The 23,074-nt window shown below is 42.6% G+C and overlaps 1 protein-coding gene, 2 long non-coding RNA genes and 4 other non-coding genes across 11 annotated transcripts in view; 6 read left to right on the plus strand and 1 right to left on the minus strand.

The window, feature by feature from the left end:
• LOC135237799 (potassium voltage-gated channel subfamily B member 1-like) overlaps nt 1-16,048 on the plus strand; it is a 40,101-nt gene extending 24,053 nt beyond the window's left edge. For all 3 annotated transcript variants that reach the window (XM_064305275.1, XM_064305276.1, XM_064305277.1), the window contains one exon: nt 9,415-16,048. In XM_064305275.1, the coding sequence (XP_064161345.1) occupies nt 9,415-11,367 (1,953 nt within the window). In that variant the 3' untranslated portion in view covers nt 11,368-16,048. The remainder of the gene's footprint in view (nt 1-9,414) is intronic.
• LOC135237805 (uncharacterized) lies at nt 12,823-20,712 on the minus strand. The gene is made up of 2 exons (XR_010324926.1): nt 20,623-20,712; nt 12,823-13,104 (listed from the first exon to the last, which is right to left on the minus strand). It is a non-coding gene; the product is annotated as an uncharacterized LOC135237805 (long non-coding RNA).
• Nucleotides 19,987-22,560, plus strand: LOC135237802 (uncharacterized). 3 transcript variants are annotated; one of them, XR_010324921.1, is made up of 6 exons: nt 19,987-20,108; nt 20,643-20,725; nt 21,083-21,158; nt 21,358-21,406; nt 21,652-21,715; nt 21,986-22,560. It is a non-coding gene; the product is annotated as an uncharacterized LOC135237802 (long non-coding RNA). The 3 variants fall into 3 exon arrangements; XR_010324922.1 differs by lacking the exon at nt 19,987-20,108 and adding an exon at nt 20,298-20,312; XR_010324923.1 differs by lacking the exon at nt 19,987-20,108 and adding an exon at nt 20,482-20,496.
• On the plus strand, nt 20,926-21,016 carry LOC135238668 (small nucleolar SNORD12/SNORD106). Its single transcript, XR_010325179.1, has one exon. It is a non-coding gene; the product is annotated as a small nucleolar SNORD12/SNORD106 (small nucleolar RNA).
• LOC135238669 (small nucleolar SNORD12/SNORD106) lies at nt 21,195-21,287 on the plus strand. Its single transcript, XR_010325180.1, has one exon. It is a non-coding gene; the product is annotated as a small nucleolar SNORD12/SNORD106 (small nucleolar RNA).
• Nucleotides 21,492-21,581, plus strand: LOC135238666 (small nucleolar SNORD12/SNORD106). The gene has a single exon (XR_010325177.1). It is a non-coding gene; the product is annotated as a small nucleolar SNORD12/SNORD106 (small nucleolar RNA).
• On the plus strand, nt 21,798-21,889 carry LOC135238667 (small nucleolar SNORD12/SNORD106). The gene has a single exon (XR_010325178.1). It is a non-coding gene; the product is annotated as a small nucleolar SNORD12/SNORD106 (small nucleolar RNA).
• Nucleotides 22,561-23,074: the final 514 nt, after the last annotated feature.

Here is a 23,074-nt window from a genome sequence, read left to right on the forward strand (position 1 = left end):
CTACATAAAGCATATTTCCAACCGCAATATATTCTGTATATTGTTTTCTTATTGGTTTTCACAATTACAGTACAGAGCATAATGTGAAATTATTCATAAACATGATCATATCTCATGTTCATCCAATCCATGGTTCCAACAGTCACCTTCATGTGATATGCATGACAAAACTGTGTTTCTGCCCAACTGTGCCATAATCTGAACTGTTCTGGTTAATCACTTCTGTTTCTCTATGGTTCCATTATTCCATTATTAGATGTTTAAATTATTGATGCTGTGTCCTTACTAAATGACAAGGTTAAGAATGAGGAACTGCCTTTATTGTGTTACCTTGTGTAACATAAGTTCCATTGTCTGGCAGTAGAAATGAACCAGCTTTCCAGAGAGTCTGGTGTTTCAGGAGGCTGTTTGTATCCAGACCCCATCCCTCTCTGGACCCTGCTGACTCCAGGCCTTCTGTTTCAGCCGCGTGGCACCAGCAGGCTATCACAGCTCTGAAAGCTCAAGGCAGTCCCCCATGCTGAAAATCTTAATTTCCTTCTTTTTCTTTCTTTCTTTTGTTCATTATTTCTTTCTTTCTTTCTACTCTCTCTCTCTCTCACACACACACATTTTCTCGTATTTTACATGGTCTGGTTCATACGACTTCCTCCCTCCCCATGGAGAACAGGAAATTTCTCCTTAACGGGAAGTTTGCTTGGCAATTCTGTGAAACACGTTGTCCTTTTCAACTTTCTTCTCTTTGTGAGCGCTGTGAACATAACCTTTCTTCTTTGGGAAGTTAAGATTGTGCTGGCTGGTCTCTATGACCAAACTCTGCTCACAGTGGTTTTATATTGTCAATACATGTTATGTTTTTTTTCTGTTGCAGGACCTGCTTTGCTGTTCATTGTGTTTCGGTTCAAGTTTTTCAATAGATGACATTTCGTTGGTGTTGTGTGTTGTGTTGTGCTCTGATGGTACTGCCCTGAGGCCGCTTTGTGTTAATAGTTGCTAGTGTAGAGAGCTTCATTTTCAGCCGTCTGAGGGGGCATTTCTCTATGCTCAGCTTTTGGTATTTTGTGGCTCTGCAACGACAAAGGTTTGGGTGATTTAGATGTTCCCATAGCTGAACTTCAGTATTTTATTCAGTGCTGATTGGTAGTGGATATTGGCTTAATTCAACTCAGAGAGTTTTTCTTTGTAGAATTAAAATTATTTCACAGAATTCTGCTTGCAGATATTCATCTTGGAGTTTTTACCATTTTGAAAAAAAAACTTGTTCTGTCACTTTCTGGTGTGGGTAGACTGTGTGCTATCCTTTTTCTTAAAAAAATAACATACATATTGAATCAGATGTGACTGTCTGCCATGCAAATGGCATGGAAAAACAAGAGGTAGAATACCCTCAGCTCACAGACACCTCAAACTCTCATTTTGAAAAACCTTGTTCTCTCGCTTTCTGATTCTCTTCTGTCTTTGTTCTCACTCTTGGTTCTCTCACCTTACTCAGTCTCATTGGTTCAGTGCTTTTATTTCTCTCTTCTGTCACCTCTTGCACGCTCTCTTGAGGTCTCCATTTTCTCTCTCTGCCATGTCCTTTAATCTCTCTGGTCTTTTTCCTCTTTCCTATCACCTCCCCCCCACAACCCCTCTCCCTGTCTGTCTTGATGTTAATGTGTTTTCCAAGTGGCAGCTGGCTTGTGAAAAGGTTTCCTGTGCTTTAGATGTGCTAATGGTCCCAGTACACCCACCAAGGAGGCGGGGTATGTGGGTCAGGATGACAGAGAGAGGTCAGCGAACTGCCTTTACGGTTCTGCCTGTAGTCAACTTTGTAGCATTGCCACTAAAATGCCCTCACCACTCTGTCTGTAAATGTCTGCTCTCACCACTGGGTCTGTAGATGTCTGCCCTCACCACTCTGTCTGTAAATGTCTGCTCTCACCACTGGGTCTGTAGATGTCTGCTCTCACCACTGTGTCTGTAGACGTCAATTGTTGTTATGCTTGAGCACATGCTACTCTGAGCTGTCATAATCAAGCATGAATTTCCACCATTTAAGGTCATTCCATGTATCATTAACTTTTTGGAAAGGATTAATGGGCATTTTTCTATAAAAACTATGGGAGTAATGTAATAACTTAAGTGTGAAAATACACCTGTCCATTACAGCAGGACTACACATAATAGGATTATCACCACTTCTCTTTTTCCTACACCTTCCAGTAGAGAATTGTTTTGTGTCATAATTTGAGCTCCGCTTCACGTACTTCCCACTCAGGCACGTACATGAAGCGGAGCGGCAGGTTCTGGAGTGCTGGGTAAATAAATAAACATCTATGCTGCAGATCAGCAGCCAGAAGAAGACCATAATAAAACTTCTTGTAATAGTAGGCTTTATATAGAAACTCAATCCTATTATAGTTATCCTGTACTGTCCTAACCCTTTGGTGACAAACATTCTTCATGGTGCCCCCTCTTCCCTTCCCTTGACACACACATGCACACCTATGCACACACACACACACACACACAGACACAGTATTCTTATTTTCTTTTGGTCTTTCTCTCTCTCTCTCTCTCCCTCTCTTTATTTTCTCTACAGCTCACAGCTGTCTCCCTTCTTACCAGGTCCTCGACTGGTGTAAATTAATGAATTCATTCCACCTTCCTGTCTCTTCCTCTAACAAGCAGCACATTCGGTGAGACGTGAAAGGATGCTCTTGACACAGTTCCTTGCTTTGCTCCTGAGAGAGCTGTGCTAAATCGAGTCGTTCGCCCATCATGCGATACTCTGCGGCTTTCCCCCTGCCTCACTCTCGGCTTGCATTACTTCTTGGCTCGCCCCTGAAAGACTCCCAGCCTCATGGCTGCTGGGCCCCACCGTGGTGTTGGACTCCACTCCCAGTGACGGTTAAGGGAGAGATGGGCAGATACGGAACGTGCTATTTATGCTCGTCCACCATTACATGAGGAGACAAGGATCCCCTCGTGAGAAGATACGTGTGGGCGTGCGGCATGGTTCTGCTTCTCTGATCCGTCTCCGTGTCAGCAGTGATCTTGAAAGAAGCAGTGAAGCTGGGAGACCTGTTCCGCCGTCTTCCCTTTCACGCTCAGCCGCACAAGGGCTGCACCCACCCCACCTCGCTCTGCCGCTCCAGGGATAGGCATAAAGCACAGCCCCGAGTGGGACGTTACATATTAGGGTGGCCAAACAGGAAGGGGGACATTCTAGTCTAATTACTGAGGGGGAGGAGAAGGGGCGTGGTGTGCGTGGGGGCCAGAAGGTGTGCCATAGAGCCCCAGGCTCCATTAGCTCAGCACCTAATAGCTCCATCATTCCTGACCATTACTCATAACTTCCTCTAATCTCCCAGCAACTGGAGCTCCATAATTCTGCCGCTTAGTCAGAGCAAATAAAATTCATACATAAAATTCTACATTGTGTGAGGTTTTATCTGTAAATAGTGCTTAGCTTAAGGACATATACTTCTACACCTACTACTGTAACACCCACTCCAGTCCCTAACTGCACAGACATAAACATGCATTTAATCAGTTTAGTGAAGCGTAGTGAAGGACGGGGCTTCAGTTTGGCAGCAGTTGAGTAGCCCTGTGAGTAACATGGATTGCTGGTTGGGAGCTGGTGGGCTCCAGAGGTGATTGTGGCTTTGTGCTAAAATGACACTGCGTGACTGTAAGTTCTTTGTTGCTTTAGCTTGTCTTAGTGGTGAGTGGGTTTGGCGGAGTTATCTCTATGCTGGGTTATTCTGGTGAATGTCTCTGGGGGCACTTTGTAGATCAGAAGTGGGCTGAGTCAAGTTGACACCGTGGTGAACAAACATAGGTAGCTAGGTAATGATGTTTTTTGTTGTGGATGTGCTGGGTAGTAGACTTTTTGTGTGGTCCACATATTGGTTAGTAGTGTTTCTCTGTGGTCTGCATATCGGTTAGTGGTGTTTCTCTGTGGCCTGCATATTGGTTAGTGGTGTTTCTCTGTGCCCTGCATATTGGTTAGTGCTGTTTCTCTGTTGTTTGCATATTGGTAAGTGTTTTTCTGTGTTCAGCATGCTGGCTAGCGGTGTTTCTAAGGTGAAGGTGCTGGGTACAGGTGTTTGTCCACTGTCACTGGCTGCGTTCCCAGAATGTAATGATAAAGTACTTTAAGACAGCTGGTCATGCCTCAAATGGTCTCCGGCAGTCGCAGATGCACCTGCGGTCACTCACCGCACAACCGCCTGTGCTAAATGAAGCAGCTCATTAAATGCAGTTCACTCACGTCTCTGGGCCAGAATATATCTGGCCCTGATCTGATGAGCATACGTCCTGGTTAAGGCTTGCTTTGATCAGTGAACATTGAAGCAACGTGTTCCCTTTTACATTTTAATGGAACATTGTGTTGCAAGGTAATCATTTTCCACATGCATGCAACAGAGAAAAAAATCCAGGTAAAAACATCATAGACTGATTTAGACATGCTACAGTAAACATACGTGTTATAAATGACCCAAAATGTACTGAAGGCAATGATGTAACAATGAATATATATATATATGCACACACACAGGCAAACACGCATATTTTTGATCATGACACATCTGTCATTCTGTACTTGTGCATTAAAAAACCTCTTCGCTGATCTATACAGGTCAACGGTGAAATGAGCATTTGCATCACAGAGCAACTGGGGCTGCTTCAATCAAATATGAGCCTCGGGCTGCTTCAAAAGATTCTGAAATTGAATTACTATTCCCAAAGATAAAAATGTGTTGGAGTGAAGAGGGAGGGTGAGAACCTGGGCTGTCTCTCCCTTCAGGATCTGTCCATGAGGGAGCCCGAGCCTGAGCTGCTGGGATGCTCTGTTAGCTCTAAAAGAGCTCACTGTTCTTTATCATTGCACTGTCAGAGTCTAACACACATGCCCAGTTAGAGTTTGAACTGCCTTTATCAATGCCTTGCAATGGGAACACAAAGTGCTTCCTCTCTATAAACACTAAAATCATCCACTCCACTGATTACCCTGGATTTGAGCTGTTCTCCACAGTTGCTTTTTAAGCACAATGCAATCGGTTTAGGACAGAATACAGAACAGCTCAGCAAAACCTTTCAAGAAGAAAAGTGGATACATCTGTTTAATTTAAGTTTTGTTGAAATGGCTTAAGTGCACATTCTACACCTGTTTCCTGTTAAGTCAAGCGGAATGTTAACTGATTTACCTGATTTAAGCTGTGTGCATGCCTTTCTAATGTGCCTCAGTAAAACGTCTGTGTGTTCTCATCTACTTCTCCCTGGCTGTTGACCCTGAAATGTCTTTGCAATTAAGCCTTCCAGAATGTGTAAAGATGAGTGGAGATTGTGAAAGAAAGGGATAACTGACTATTAGTAGTAAAGGCAAGGGATCTTAGAACCACCATTACGTGACACATTTTTTAAATCACTTAAAACAGTGTTTCTCAACCCTGGTCCTGGGAACCCACTGCCCTGCATGTTTTAGATGTTTCCCTGCTCCAACACACCTGATTCAAATGAATGGGTCGTCATCAAGCTCTACAGAAGCCTGATAACGACCCATTCATTTGAATCAGGTGTATTGGAGCAGGGAGACCTCTGAAACATGCAGAGCAGTGGGTCCCAAGGACCAAGGTTAAAAAACACTGACTTAAAATGAATTTCCTTAGCAGATTACCTAGTCCAGCCTAATTAATACAATTTACATTTTTACCATTCATGCATTCGCATTGTGAAACATGTAGTGCGACAGTTCATGTCATCAGCCTTGCTTAAAGGAATAACATTTGCTCTTAACTTTTAGTCATAATTCAATTCAAAAATCAAGGATTATCTTCTCCAGCATAGATTAACTAAAGGAACTTGCCAAACTGTGTGGGTGAAGGGAAAAATATTATATGTAATGTTATAATTATTGTTATTATTATCAAAATAAAGTGCTAAAATATTTATTGAATCCAGGCTTATGGCTGTGCTTTACCTAGGAAGGGAGCCTGCAACCTTTGGTTTACAAGACCAGTTTGTTGCCCTCTATACTACCCTACCACCTCTATAGCATTCAACTAAACATGCTGGGTGAGAGGTGTGTCTGAGCCTCTAGTCACAAATGAGGCCCCGTCCACACGAAAACGGCATTTTAGGTCACTGAAAACGAAGCTTTTTGAAAACGCCTTCCAAGGTGGAGATTTTTCAAAACTCCGGTTTCTCTGTCTTCGTGTGGACAAGAAAAACGGAGCTTTATGAAAACGCTGATGTCATGACGTCAACTCGCGCATCAGTTACCATGGCAATTGGTGTATTGCGCATGCGGCAATCGTTTTAGCGTTCTCCTGTGGACGGAGATATTTTTTAAAACGCCGGTCGTGTGGATAGGATTTTTTTTTTTAACGGAGGGGGAAAAAACTACGTATACGTGTGGACAGGGCCTAAGTTCCCCTGTGAGAACATGGATTCAGTCCCCTGCCATGACGTCCTCTCAGCCATGATCTTTTCCCTCTGTTACCCTCTCTGCTTTCTGTTTGTCTGAAGCAGGGTGCCCAATCATCTAATCATCCAATCATGGTCTTCAATCAATACCTTTATATGTCGTTTCAGGTGTGTTGGTGCTAGGCTAAATCAAACACTTGCACCCACACCGGCCCTTTTCAGATAAGTCTGGATACTCCTTGAATAAATCAAAAAACACAAAATGAGGAAGGAATGTCCACTCTCCTCCACAAAAAAATGTTTTGTTTTTTTTTAAATGTAAAAACTGCTTGTGTAAGCCCTCGCAGGCTTACTTACATACAGAGAGGGGCATACCACAGTCGAGAGTTCTATTCTATAGCCCTGCACCATCCCTCTCATATCCCCTTAGCTACATTGAAACTATTGAAGTCTTTATAGAGGCTTCAGCTAAGATTCCCTCCCACAGACTCGTACACCTTCAGCTAGCCACAGTTTTCCTGAGCTTCCCATTGATCCTGTCCCACACTGTTAGCAACACAATGCTCAGCCCCCGCTTTCTCCTGCGCTGTTAGCCAGTGTATGGATTGATGTTCCAGCAGACCTGCCCACCCTTTCTTCCACTCTGTACACGCCTTATGCAGTCAGCAGGCACTGCAACCCGGCTGGCTGCCCTCTCTCCTCCCTCCATCCTGGCCCAAAGACCATGGCTGGCTTTCCAGGCTCATGCCAGGATTAATTAAAGCTAATGAGTGCTGAGCGGTGCAAGGGTGTAATCCTGCAGGCCGAGACGGTGACTTGACGGTGACCTTGCGCGTGATTGACAGTGGCCTCCGGGGTGTGGCTCCATCCCCTCCCTCGTCAAGCTAAATAGCCTGTCCTGAGCCTTGTTAAATGAAATGTATTTAATGTATTTACTTAATGTATGTACTTAATGTATTTCCTGAAACTGTATTTTAAGTATACCATGTATTAACTATTTCTACACTTTGTATCCTAAAGTGGTGTACATTAAGTATTTTAAAACTGTGATCTAAGTTAATTTCTGGAAGTAAAGTGAAAGAGCACTTTAAGTACATTACCTGGGAGTTCATACAGAAAAAGTATACTTAAGGTATACTTTTATAAGTTTCTTTTTGTAAGGGCTGACAGTTCTGTACTTCCTGGCAGCCGGCAACTTTCTGGGGGGTGTCAGACAATGCCATGGAAAAAGCAAAGCCTCTGTGTCCGAACCTTGGCTCTTCACACCTGTGGCCAGCCCACGTAGAGCAGAGGAGTGCTACAATGTTGCACACAAACACATAGGTTCAACACAAAACCAAAACGAGGCAGGGGATGAGAAAGATAGCCGATTTACTGATTGCATACATACATGATGTATTTGTGGCTCGCAATTGTGATTTCTATGTGAAACAGAGCAGGAGAAAGCTATCGCATCTTGCACATCTCAGCTTGTACACCGCAACTTTCATGAAATGAGCCCTTGATTTATATATTAAGCCCAGTTTCTACTTTGTGGTTTATCGCTCCACTGGACACATAGTCACCATTAGATGATTATTTCTCTCATAACATCCCTAACTTAGCAAATCTATTCTAAAAGACATTCACAGACCTCTTTGGCCTGGGGTTGAGGTAGCATGGAAACAGAGTGGTAAATGATACATTTCACGGAAATACATAATATCACAATTTCTGGGGTGGGAGACCAGCACCAGCCTTCAGCAACCAACAGCAACACCTGTGACATCAGTCCCTTCCCCCTGCTCCACAAATGCCAAGTCGAGTCAGTTCCTTTCTGTCACTCGCCAGACACAGAAGCAGACTTGCTGAGAGAGGCTGGAGTCACTACAGAGATGAAAAATCGCAATGCTGCTGTGCTTTAATCTTGTCTCATGTGCCTGAGCACACCAGGGGCTCGCATATTCCTCTGAAATTAGTAATCACTCCCTGGACCAGATGGTGAGCTTTACCACTGAGCATGATGACTTTAGAAAAATGGTTGCAGTGAAAAAGTTACTGTTTGAACACCTGGTTTATTTTCCTCAGAAGCATTAGGCCTACCATTATTTTCATTTTGATAGTTTGTAATTGAATGTATCAATCAAAACTGAATTCTAAAGTTTCCTTTGATTAATTAATAACAATGAGAGAATGAAATGCATGGAAAGTGTGTGTTTTCCCAGCACACGTGCATATGTAATGCATCTCACTTATTGATACATTTTTCATTGATACGTCCTCCGCACTAAAAAAAAAAAAAACCTGATGTAGCGATAGTGAAATGTTTCTTTTCTTTATTTATGCATTTATTTTTGAGTATACAGTTTAGTTGTTTTTTTTTTTATCTCACCATAACCAGCAGCTCCTTAAAACAATAGTTGTTCTATTTTTCCATGAATTTAAATAGGTCATAATGAGAACAACACAGGAGTAAAATAATTTCTAAGACAACCTTATTTTCTGATATATATATATTTGTTACCCGGTGATATTGATTATTACAGGGCTTTTGTATTAAATGTCAGCTTGTACTATTCTGCCAACTTAGTGATTTCTCTTTCATTGATATTGAGAAGAAAGAAGCTCTTGTTGCCTGATACGTAGGTCATGAATTAATAATTTCAAGCTATCAGCTCCACAGAAGAAGCAATAGAACATCCTCAATGTCATTTAACAAATGTATATATAATTTCTATTTTCGGTACATAAACACAATATCCTCACATGTACATGAAACGCATGGCCGTCCACATGATTATAGACACCTATCCATGGGAAAACTACATATTTATTTGTTGAGCCACTGTTCCACATCATAATTCAGTTTGTCAAGGGCACCAGCTCTACATTCAATAAATGGGAAAGCATATGGCTGTGTACATAGAGTACACATGCTATGCATGGTGTACATTCTATATGATATGTTCAGTATGACTGTAAGAACTATACCCCATCTCTCCTATGCGCTTTGCCTTGCAGGTCCTGGCCATCATCTCCATTCTGTTCATTGTGCTGTCGACCATTGCCTTGTCCCTGAACACCCTTCCAGAGCTGCAGGACACAGATGAGTTTGGGCAGAGTACAGACAACCCCCAACTGGCCCACGTGGAGGCCGTGTGTATCGCTTGGTTCACCATGGAGTACCTGCTGCGCTTTCTCTCCTCGCCCAGCAAGTGGAAGTTCTTCAAGGGCCCCCTGAACATCATCGATCTGCTGGCCATCCTGCCCTACTATGTCACCATCTTCCTGACAGAGTCCAGCAAGAGCGTTCTGCAGTTCCAGAACGTGCGACGGGTGGTGCAGATCTTCCGGATAATGCGCATCCTGCGCATCCTCAAGCTTGCACGCCACTCCACTGGGCTGCAGTCCCTGGGGTTCACCCTGCGGCGGAGCTACAATGAGCTGGGGCTCCTCATCCTCTTCCTGGCCATGGGCATCATGATCTTCTCCAGCCTGGTCTTCTTTGCTGAGAAGGACGAGGATGGCACCAAGTTCAAGAGCATCCCAGCCTCTTTTTGGTGGGCCACTATTACCATGACCACAGTGGGATATGGGGACATCTACCCAAAGACCCTCTTGGGGAAGATTGTGGGGGGACTGTGCTGCATTGCTGGGGTGCTGGTGATCGCCCTGCCCATCCCCATCATTGTCAACAACTTCTCTGAGTTCTACAAAGAGCAGAAGAGGCAGGAGAAAGCCATTAAGCGAAGGGAGGCCTTGGAAAGGGCCAAAAGGAATGGCAGCATTGTGTCCATGAACATAAAGGATGCATTTGTCCGCAGTGTGGAGCTCATGGACGTGGTGGTGGCACAAAATGGGGAGAGCGTGGAGATGGGGGCAAAGGTTCAGGACAACCACCTATCCCCCTCCCGTTGGAAGTGGGCGGCTAAGCGCATGACCATGGAGACTAGCTCCAAGTCTTTAAATGAGAAGGAGCCAACGTCACCAAGCAAGGCCCAGCCCTCCAGCCCACAGCACCTCAATGTCCAGAAGCTGGAGGAGATGTACAATAAAATGTCCAAGTCCCAGTCCCATCCCAACCTCAACAGCAAAGACAGAGGGGACCCCTCAAAAGCAAATAAGAAGAGAGATGAGATGGAGATGGGCAGTATTCCGGGGCCTACAGGCCCACCGCCAGCCACACCTGGGGGCATAGCAGACATGAGGAGCATGTCCAGCTTAGACAGTTTTATTAGCTGTGCAACAGACTTCCCAGAAACCACCCGCTACACACACAGCCCAGCCTCCAGCCATCCTGTGCGGGTCAGCACCAGTCCCGGGCTCGAGACCACCCTGGAGCATGAGCCCATGTTGACTGCGTGTGACATTTCCAAGCTGGGTGCCATCTTGGAGGCTGGCTCCAAGCTTGGGGGCTCCTCACGGCACAGCTTCTTTTCGGATAGTCCCCGAGGCTCACGATTCAGCAACCTGCTCAAGTCACGCTCCTTTAAGGCCAAGCTCCGGGCAGCGGCGGCAGCTGGCCCCTCCTCCTCCTCTGTGCAAGGAGGTGGCAATGCTGCCCTCTCTGACATCTCTGCCTTCTCTGACCACTCCCTCCTGAGCCCCGAGGTGTCTGTCTACACCACGGCCAGCAGCAGGACCCCGCCCAGATCCCCGGAGAGGCTGACGCCTGCCATCTTCACCTTCCACGACGCATCCATCAGCAAGTATATCGACGCTGACACAGACGAGGAAGAGCATCTGCAAGACGGCTCTGACTCCAGCCCTTCCAAGCGTCTCCTTAGAAACACCAGCCCCAAGTTCAGTGTCAACACTGGCCATCAGCGGGGTGCCAACCACCTGGAGGTGGCCCAGAAGAGGCTGGGGCAGAACTGCATGTTTCCACAGGAGGGACGGCCACGCAGTCGGCAGGAGAACCACATGACCCAGGGGGAGAGGACCCGTTCCAGCAGCTACAATGACAGAATCTGAGCCAGGATGTCCTGTGTTCAAAGAGCGAACTGAAGCAAGATGGGTGAGTGACACTGGGGGAAAAAAAATGAAGAAAGAGTAACACAAACACCAGGAGCTTTAACTGCATGGCATGAAAAGCTTCTAAATAAGCCATTGACATGTAAACAAGGCTCAATAATAATATCTGCTGGCTTCAGTGAAGACCAAGCAAGTCTGTGCAGTGATTGACAGGAGCTTTGGGAGACTCATGTGATCCCTCTATTTTTCTTTCTGTAAAGTGAGCAGTGTTGTGTGCTGTCTGACGGCATCCCAGTCATGAGGGTGAGGTCTGGAGAAAGGCAGGGCCAATAGTGGGCTTGTGGGACAGGAGAATAAAGCAGAGAGAGCATGTCAGTGAGTCACAGACAGAGATATAGTTTTCATGGATGGAACACTTGGTCACCCTGCCTTGTCCAATCACGTAATGTAGATTTAGGCACTATTGAACAGACTGAGCGAGAAAAAATTTGCTGTTTACTTCCTAGAGGTTTTTTTCCTTTCAAACTGGCCTTAGTTATATGCATGTATGTGTATACATATGGTGTATTTGTGTGTGCATATATATATATATACTGTATGTATGTATATATGTATATACATGTGTGTACATATAGGTACAATGATAAATTAAGAGAAGAGAAAAAATGCATTGAAATACACACAAATACACTCTAGTATATGTACATATGCAGTAATTAGCTGCATCTTTTCTAAAGCAAAAGCAGAAAAATATCTATATCTGCATTTTCTTTGTTACTTCATAACCATTTGGTTTCATCATATTTGAGGAATATATTTTTTGGGGAAATGTAGATAGGATGACCTCTCTTATTCCAGTTCAGTCTTGATCTAATCCCTGCATGTGAGAACTACTTTGGCATTTTCTGTACATATTTGAAATTTGTTTTGTTTATTTTCTAATTTACTTGTATTGGTGTTATTCTTTTTTCCAACTCCAGTTTACATAATTTAAATGCTGCATCAGAATCAGGATAGACAGGATAAAATAGCCTCATAAACTGTCTATGTATGTACTATACACACACACACACATACATACACAAACACACCTCACCACACCACACACACATATACACACACAGCATGCCACACCACAACACACATACAGGTAGTAGGTCTCTCTTTCTCTGGATAATTTAAAATATTTCACCTCACAGTATTCAGTCAAAGCCAAAAATGTGCCCAACACGGTCAGGAAACCGGAAATAAAACAATGAAAACCACTTGGATTCTTCAAGGGACTCGGACTTTATATGTGTAAAAAAGTGTTTTTTTCAAAAGGAATCATATCATCCATGTAGAGCTGGGGGTGGGGAAAAAAGAAGAAATAAGAAGCATAATATATATTTTTTTGAAATATTTTGTAAAGAATGGCAATTGAATAGGAAATTGAATTACACTAATCTTGTAGGCTTGCATTTCAATACATAGCTTTATTTAAAAGTATGTACTAAAGAACATCATGAGAGAATGATGATCTTTGGCTAGGATCTTTTTGCTTGTTGAAGACTGTTGTCTCTGTAATTTTATTCGTTATACAATGTGATTAGCCAAAGACTCGTTCTTTCAGTCGGTCAAGGGGAGATTGGCAGTGGCCTGAGTGGTTTTTGACATGTGTTAGGCTGTCTCCCCAGTGACAGATCTCCACGGACACTTGGGCATGAGGTTAACCCATCGACACCAACAGCGGCAGATCTGAGGGTGAGAGGTTTGGGGTGAAGCTGTGATGCATTCTGGGAGGAAGGATCAGGGAAAGGGAGGTTGTGAAAAGATACACGCACGCCAAACATCCATACATACAGACACACTCACACACATACACACACACACCTCTATTGGATTTATTCAGTTCTAGTCTTGTACTGGCACCATCCAGAAAGACAGTGTGTCTCAGAATACCACCAGTTAATATGCGAATGTTTCAGATCACTTTAATACATCTCAATATGTATATCTCTAATATAATTGTGCACTTTATTCTGTACGCTACCCTGTTTTAGTTGTCATTCGCAAATACATATTAACAATACCTAAGATTCTATGTGAAACATTGTATTCAATAACCGTTGAACATATAAAAACATATGTAAAAGAAAATGGTAAATATACATTTTTGGTTTTCAAATTTTAGTTCATTGTTGATGTACCTAATTGCATATTTAAAACGTAGCTATTTTTGTGCCTTGACTTATTTTGAAACACACACACACAATAAATCCACAGCAGTATATCATTCATTTTTACACATACTGGTTTCACAAGAATTTAGGAATAATTCTGCATACACATAATGCATGCACATGCCTCACATTTGACAAATGCAGTACACATAGGTGTCACACATGCACATAATCCAAACACACAGTAGCTGCATGCCAACAAATACATGAATAACAATAACAATAATGTATGCTCAAGCATGCCTAGACAGACACACAAAGACCAGTACACACTCACATACACATGCAAACATTTTCCAGACAGGGTTAGGAAAAAAGAGCAAATGGGTTGACAATGGTCCACTGAACTCCACCCGCTGAAAAGCCTACCTGCTCACATGTCTGACAGTCCACCTCCCTACAGTCCACTCACCCACCCCCGTCACCCACCTATGATAGTCTTTGTGAATTTAAACCAGCTGTCTTCTGGGAAGTTTATTTCAGGAAGAGTATGTCGTCAAGAAGATGACAGCAATTGACAGGGAAAATCTGCAAATTACTGTCTGTAAATAACAGGATTGCCCTAGTACACTGAGTCACCTTACTTTTTAACAATGGGGAAATTTTTAGGATGTTCTGTTCCTCTGGCCCACACTCAACTCTACCAGCCACCACTCAGTTTGCAAGATAATTTGTTTTTAGGCATTGATGTGTTGTTCTCTGGGGGTGGGGGGGGGGGGGGGGGGGAGGTTGGGGTTGTGCACTTCTTTGTCGTAGCAGAGTGGCACTCTTCAGGCAACATATTGTTAGGAGTATAAAAATATGACCGACAAAGGTCACACATATTTACCTCTCATAGGCATCTTTGTACAAACTGTTCCATTGCTTCTCCATGCAAATGGATTATAATCTTGCAATAAAAGAATTTGGTTGTAATACACGTCACAAAGGCCTGTGTTTGTTTGTCAGGTGTACCGTGGGAACTTGACAGTTTTGGAAACTGATGCTAGTCATTAGATTTTTTTTAACCTTAAAATGGTGGTGGGTGGTTAACAGCAGCCTCTTAGTGTCATCTTTCACAGGCCTCCTGCAGTCATTGGATATTATAAGGCCAGTAGAGGGGAAATGGCTCTGTGACATCATCAGAGCAACCCCAATTATCGAAATGCCAATCAAGCTCTCTTGTATTCTTGCCAAAAAGAAAAAAAAAAGATTTCAAATGAAGGATGACTTTAACTGGGCTGTAATTGGACAAACTGACAAACAAACACTCAGGTGCCAGTGGTAATGACAGTAACACAAGCAAAAGGAACACTCCTTTGATGCTGAACTCCTCCACCTGTCCAATCCATATAGTTACAGGCAGAAAAAAAAATCAGACTAATGAGAAAGGTGTGACACCATCACAAGATAACCGCTCTCACAGTGCTTTCAAAGTTCACCTGTGGCAACTGATGTATGATCAGTGGACATGCAATTGTCATGCTCTCATGCTGAGTCCATACCAGAACCACAAAGCTATGGAGACTGTGGGGTGGGTCTGTTGGGTACAAATCATTTAGTGATGTCACCTTAAATCATGTTGGGCAAACTAACACATTTTTGCACTGGAATAAGATTCGGTTTTTTTTCCAAAAACACAGTGAAAACCCATCCCTATGAAGGTATGCTGTAATCTACTCAAAATCTACTGTGTTCCCCTGTCTCCGCCTGTTGCTAAATAAAACAACATTAACCTTTTGAACAAAGGGAAACTTGTGCTGCTGCAAAAGATTGGTCAAAGCTCATTTGTGACATCTTTCTTGATTGTTTTCTTTAAGGGCACTTTATATAAGTCAATCTTACTTCATATCAAGAAGATGTACTCTGCACTTTATACAGGAGCCCCACCTGGAGACAGTCGGTTTGTCATTAAACATGAAACATTTTCCAGTAGATAAGGCCTTAGCAAGGTCTATTGTTTTTCAGAATGGTCACAGGAAGACTTATAAATGTCATGTTTAAAATGGAAAGCACAATCCAAGTGACTTGTTTTATTTGGTTTTCAATTTATTTTGGTATTTCTCTTTTAAAGTGTTAAAGAACTGCTAAAAACAGCCAAATACAAAAACTAACTAAATAAATAATTACTACAAAGCCACCAATACCCTTCTATTTCCAGGATTTTTCAGAAGAAATCACAGCTCACACTACATACCTACTTCAACCCTCCTACAATGTTGTTTGTAAGTCTAAATTTGGTTTTGTAAAGTCTCTTACATTGATTCTTCCTATTGACATTCTAAACTGTTATTTGTGTTTGACATTCTGTCCTTTAATGCATGTAGCATTACGGAGCTGTAACTATGTTACTCTGAACCTGTCTTAGAAAAGAAATCTCTAAATATCTGACGCTCTTCCTATTTCTTTATTAAGCAATGCCCCCCTTCCCCCTCCCCCTGGCTGACTGAAAATTAAATAAAGGATATTAATTATTCATATGTTTTATTCCTGTGCCATCTTTTTCAAAAATAAGATATCAGGATGTTTCCGTGTGTGCATGTGTGTGTGCAGGTGTTTGTGTGTGCATGCGTGTATGTGTGTACGTGAGTGTGTGAATGTGTGTATTTGCATGTGAGTGTACGTGTGTGTGTGCGAGTGTCTGTGTGTGTGTGTGTGTGTGTGTACGTGTGTGTGTGAGTGTGTGTATGTGCGTGTGTGAGTGTGTATGCATGTGTGTGTTTGTGTATGAATGAGTGGGGACACTGTGCCTCAAGTATGGAAAGGGTCCATTTTTACATAAGCATGATGCTCTAAAATGGCATCTGTATATAAAGTCATTGCGTCGTTTACACGTTCACCTAAATATCTGGAAAATTAGCTTCGAGTCCCTGGCTGACTCATCCCCAGTCACCCTTTTCCCATACACAAACACAGATAAACTGTTTAAATTTCTGTCATTAAAGTGTAGGTGCTGCAAACTAATTGTTTGTGACAAGATATGCTGATCTTAAGGCAGAAAGTAACCTCATGCCCAAAGAGAGACAGAATGACAGCGCATACAAGAGAGATCGCCATTCAGTCTAGGATCACCCCCTAGTGGGGAAATGTCACAAACAGACAGGACATTTTACAATGGCTACGGCCCCTCTCACACACCATTTAAACCCCACACAGATGCCCGGCTGTGCTGACTCTGAAGTACTGATGACGACACAGATAGCAAAAAGGCAGATGATGAAGACTGATGAAGTTAGGCACGGGTGAGGCAATGTCCAGTCAGGCAGGGGTAGGTACAGACAGGTGTGGTCATTCACAGTGAGCCATCTAGTGGGTGTGCACAGATGAGGTCATTCATCAGTCATAATTTCCATTTTAGGGTCCTTCCTCGCCTAAATTATATCAATTCTGCATGACACACCTCGCATCACACGTCTTCAATGTCGTCATGGCTACCTGCTGTGACCTAGCTTTGGATAACAAAGAGAGGTTTATTTTTCACCACACCTTCCACAGACAACGTAAGCGCATACCTGCCCGATGACGTAGCCTTTCCTGCCAGGCACAATGGAGTTCCTCACTTCAAAAACACCTGTAAAATGCACCAATAGCAGCAGCCGAGATGCTTATCTGATCGCTCCTAGCATCGCAATGCTTACCTAGGATCTACTGATCTGCACAGCTGGTGAACAATAAGCTCTAAGGACTGCCGGCTATGCACCCATGCTACTGCCTTTTTCACAAAACGTGACCTGACCAGACATTTCACAAACTCAACACAGAGCACACTACTGAGACAGGGAGGAGACAAATGTCACTATAGCAGAGTTTAATGAGCCCAAGGCAAGGTTCATGTGCCTCTGATATTCTAATGTTTACGTAGTCCACCTCTTATGTTTACTGTGGCAGGTGGGTGTCCTGTTTCAGACTGAAAGGGTAATTGTTGAAAGGCATAGAGTGAGTTATCAGCCAGGGTCTGGGAGCATTAAGGGGTGTTTAGCAGCACTGGTCCCTGTGATCCACTTTGTATGCTGACCTACATTACATTACGGGGTCCAGTTCAGCAGGTCTGACAACTGTTAATTTGGCAACACCATACACTTCTTTACACTTCTTGGAAAATATCTGCCATTTCATTAGTGACGCAATGGCATTATTGAAAGTGCACAGAAACAATAAATGAGAGAAAAAGGCACGTCTCAGCTATTTTGTTCATTCATCCCATGCATGTTTAATATGGATTAGCACTCAGTTTAATTTAAATTAATGTTAGTGTTGTTTGAATATTTCATTATTTTGTGTGTCAAGGGCAATTCCTTGAGCAGCTATGCTGTGAGACAGGAAATTTAAAATGTTTGTATAGAGGCTAGGATTAAACAAAGAAAACAAAATCTTACAGGAAACAATGAGGAAAAACCAGAAAAGGGATTCTGTAATAGTATGAGCTGTGTGCGTGTCCATTCTCACGTATAGCAAATAAGGAAAGTTCAGAACTGAACTGTGGGCATGTACTGACAGCTCACCAAGACATCTCACCCACTTCTGTCTGTCACTACAGCATGAGGAGCTAGCAGCAGAGAGATGGGAGGAGGCATTAAATGCACTTTCCTTTCATATTTCATAAGGTATGGTAGAACTGCTTCAGAACTCTATTTAATTGACTTGCTTACTTGCCAAGAACAAATTTCTGTTATGAGAATTCCTATAAGGTGAAGCCAAGTCATTTAATCAGGACCATGTGCTGTCCTGGAAACAGTTGGTGTCAAATACAACTCTGGGATTGGATACTTTTGCTGGCCATGCCTGATCATCCAACCCCAGCCATAAAGGGATATGCGGTGTGTAGCAGATCACATAAATATATGTACATATGTATTATATATGTGGCACACAGCATATAACGAGGATTGATACCATGCACTGGATTATGCCACTCCCAATTAGAAGGGTGGGAGACCCTCCGTAATGTAGGTTAAGGCCAAGGTTCTCTGCACCGACAATTCAATTGAATGAATAAAGACATAGGCTGGTTTTGTATTAAAATATAAGTTCCTGTAAACTTGTGCAAGAACAACAAGAACATAAAAGTTAAAAATGGGCAATATAGCGGGGTAGCCAAATTAGCGCTCAAGTTAATTTATAATGCCATGAGCCACACTCTACTTAAATGACATGGTTATAAACAAGTAAGACACACATCAAGGTCAGGCTGTACATTAGTTAACTTATGCAAACCCAGAGGAGTTCCAACGCTACTTCCAGAATGATGAATTGAATACAAATTGTGGAGGAAAGATATTGCATGATGCCCAAAAGGGGGGGGATATTGCACAAAGCCCAAATAAAGAATGCCACTACACATTAAAGGATTCAGTCCACTACACACAGTTTACAATAAGTAGAAGGCTACAAGTTGCAGAAATAAGGTGGAACACTGCACACATAGGCGGGTAAAGTGCGATCTTCAAGGGCATCCAACTGCACCAGTAATTTAAAACCCGAAGTAGATTAGATACGCAGGCACACATACAAAACTATCCACGCGTACAGATAGGGCACAAATAATACCATTGGGTTAAGCACAAATTGGAAAATGGCCTCACTTACTCCAAGAAGTGGGTCTTAGGCCACCTACCAGGAGCGACCAAACAGCGGGGCAATAATGGGAATTTAGACAACCTGAAGTACCATGATGCAGCTCTCGCTTCCACAGTAACTGGTGGAAAGGGTCACATCTGCAATGTCAAACTCATTTTTCCTAATTTGCCTCTATACAAACAATTCCAACTATGTGACTTAATTTAGATATTTATTTAGGATATTGATTTATGAAGTATTCTATGTGTCTATATTGATGTTAAATAGTTTTAATTGTGCATGGATGTCTGTTTATTGCTTTTCATTTACACTTGATTTCATTTACAACAGGTTGTGCAATGTGAATGCATTTCACTGCCTGCATCTGAATGTCTTTTTTCCACAACACACTGAGCGCAACAGAATAAATTAGTACCTTACCATGGTTTCTACTGCCCCCACGTGGCAATCGTAGGAACAAAACAAGCAGAAGTTCAAAGTTTTTTAGCATTTAGGTTCAGACAAGGGCCTGTGGAATTTCATCCTGAGGGTGTTGGGGACTGAGAGAAATGGAAAACAAATTTGTTTCATCCAACAAATTTGGGGGGGGGGGGGTGGGAGATATGAATGGTGCAAAACACAGCAATGAGTAAAATCAATCACTATTTCAAAGACGCATAGTTCAAGGTTCATTTTCTATATGTCGTGAGGATCAATTATCATGTGCTTGTTTCAATTTCTGGTAACTTGGTAAATAAATTGCTGTTCAATAAGCAATGCATTGACGTTTGGTATCAAATACAGCGGCAGCATCAGAGTACATTGATGGGCTGCGAGAACACTGATTGATTAAGTAACACGGAGGATACAACTCCATTTACCATAATGCATTCTGGCCATTGCTTTTGCGCAGAAGACACGTCCTGACTTTTTAAACCGCCGCACATGCTTTTCCCGTCTCTTTCACGCTAGTGAGGAACGAAGGTGAGTATTAAGAGGATGCACTGCAGTCACGCTGTCATATCTATAGCAGATCTTCAGTAGTAATATTGCGTAAATATAGCAGTTATTATTCTTCTGCTATCTCGTTAACGTTCCAAGTTTTGCGAGATTTTATATGATTTGGGAAACTTTCTCAACTGTCGAGTAGTTGAGAGTGCTGCATTCTATAACTCTTCTACTTCTGCAGTAAGGCTGGCTAACGTTACAATTAACGTCGATTAGTTACATTACGCTATAAATATAGGTAGTCATTTTTAAAACGTTTATAACATTTTGCGAGGACCGTGACTTTGCTACAGCAGTTTTTCCACCAATGTTTCAGTTATAGCCCACGTGTGCGGGGTCATTCGCTAGCTTGATAGCTAAGTAGGTAAATGAGCTTCATAGACTAGCTCGCGTGCAGTATGTGCGCACATCTAATTTGCTTTAGCAGTGTTTTTTTTTTTTTTTTTTTAAACCGAACATCTTTAAACGCCAAGTTGGGTAAGTAACTCACGTTTGTTTTCTGTTTTTAAGAACCGATTGTAGGAATCTGGTGCGATGCAGAGGGGGATGTCACCATGGCGGCCATCACGCAAGAAACTTTGGCGTCCATATTGGTGGGTTTACACATTTGTTCTTCAGACAACGCGGCGTAACTGATCGTGTGCTTTTCCTTGCATTTTTTTCGTACCACAAGTATTTGCCTTATGATGTACTCGGGCTGCCTTTAGCCGAATCGCCCCCTAATGATTTTAAAATTGGGAAAGGTCTTTTGCCTAATGGTATGAGTGGTCTTGTAACGTGATTCGACATAAATGCTGGTGTCCGTGATGACTTATCTTTTTTCCCCAGCAGACCGACAGTGTTGATTGCTCAGGAATTTAAGCCAAAACCTCTGAAACACCAGCCGTCACCACGTGTGCATGCCGCTGGTAGTGAACGTTCTGAACTAACGTTGAACCTCTCACCCACAGCACTGCACTAAAATGAAGTTTCAGCGGGCCTTGACTGGAATAGGCGCTTGAAAGCTACCACCCTCCGCTAATCGGGGTGAGAACAAGAATTCTTGAGCTATTTACGAGTCTGATCGGTGTTTGTGATGACTAATCTTTTTTCCCCAGCAGATCGACACTGTTGATTGCATGACTTTAAAAGCCAAACCTGTCTGATTACACCATTTGAAGAATGCACTTTTTGTGTATGTGCAAGATATTTGCAAACCATCTCTCCTCTTCTTCCCCCCCCCCAGGAATCATGTGAAGCTGGCCAGTTGTGACCCCTATTTCCTGTGACATTGTGTAAGTATGTTGCACACCACTTAAGTATAAGGTGTATAGGAGTACATAAGTGCAAATAGGGAATTTACAAACCGTTGAACATGAAGTTGGTGTTTGTGATGACTAAGCTTTTTTCCCCAGCAGATCGACCCTGTTGACTCTCTTGATTTAAGCCAAACCTGTCTGACACACCAACTGAATTGCATATAAAGTCAATGTTGGCCTTGTGGTGGAATGCATAGTCATTTGTGCTTTGCTTCCTGCAGTGGCAGAGTGGGGGATTCTCAGATGGCAGTTTGCCATATACCAGAAGAAAGACGGTCACAACACGTAAGTATACAGCCGCCTTTATGCTGTTTTGAAAATGGGTTGGGAATGTAGGTAGATTATTGGCCTCTAGATCTGCATGGTCAATGGTGATAATGATGACTGAACTTTTTTCCCCAGCAGATCGACATTGTTGACTGCCTGACTTTGTAAGCCAAAATTGTCTGATACACCATCTGGCCACTAGTACCAGTGCTTACTACTGTTGCATATTCTGTGGATTTTGAAGCAGTGCAGTAAAATTCTTCCCCCCCCATCCCTTTTTGGTCCAAGGTATTGAAGGGAAGCGATGTGGCCTGCCGGTATCTTCCAACACCCTGGACAGGATGAGTGAGGACCCATTTCTGACTGAAATGGGAGTCTCAACCCATGAAGACCAGACACCTAAATGGTTCCCTACAGTATGTGAGGACTCCCTGTGGCTGTAGGCTAATTTTCTGAAGAGTTTGTCTACCACTTGAAGTATCGTCCTTTTTATGTTTGGTTTAAGAGCATAATACATGGTGAGAACAGAACAGCAACTTTGCTTATTTGCCTGCAGACTTAAGTATCCATCATTGTCTAGGGACACCATGGTCTTCCTCTACTACATAGTGTGCATGGGATGCGATTGTATATTATCCACCTAATTTAATTGTTTTTTAAAAATGTGAACTAATGTAAACTGGCTCAATTAGGCTTCTGTGCAATTCTTCATGGAAGTGTCTACACCAAATTGTTTAGCAGCTAACCTGTTGTAAATTGAGCCTATGCTGTACTGTATGAGATCTTGTGATATCTAGGTGGTATCTTTGAAATGGGGAATGTGGATTCCAGAGACATCACAATAAATCTGCTAGTACTTCAAAGTGCACAAGTGTCTGTTCATTCATTTTGCTTTTAATGTATACTGTAGACATTCTGGTGTGAAATTTTGCATTTGCATTTTCTGTAAGTCTAGTTTAAGTTGCCCTAATTAAGGTCGGTTCTCAGATTTGTGTGATTCACTGCATGCTGCACAGCATAGACCATGTTCCTTTGCCACATGCTGAAGCTGGTAGATCTTAAATTTAGACCTAGTTTCTGCAAGAGATCAAATTCAGTTGAGTCTTGGTGTTACCGATTTCATCTTGTCTTGTGTAAATACAATTTACTTTTTGAAAATGGTGCATTCACTTACAGGAGTACTGTAATTTGTTTAGTCTTCCCAAGAAGTCAAATGGCTACAATATGTACAGTACACCTACAAAGAAACATGAAATTCCACTCAAGTCAGCATTGATTACTGTTGGAGTGCATTTAATTTACTGGCCAGAAGCAGTAAATACTTTAGAAGTTAGTTTCAATTTTTACACAATGCTTTGGAAAATATTTTGAAATTTA

Source organism: Anguilla rostrata, chromosome 13 (assembly GCF_018555375.3).
Source record: "Anguilla rostrata isolate EN2019 chromosome 13, ASM1855537v3, whole genome shotgun sequence".
NCBI lineage: Eukaryota > Metazoa > Chordata > Actinopteri > Anguilliformes > Anguillidae > Anguilla > Anguilla rostrata.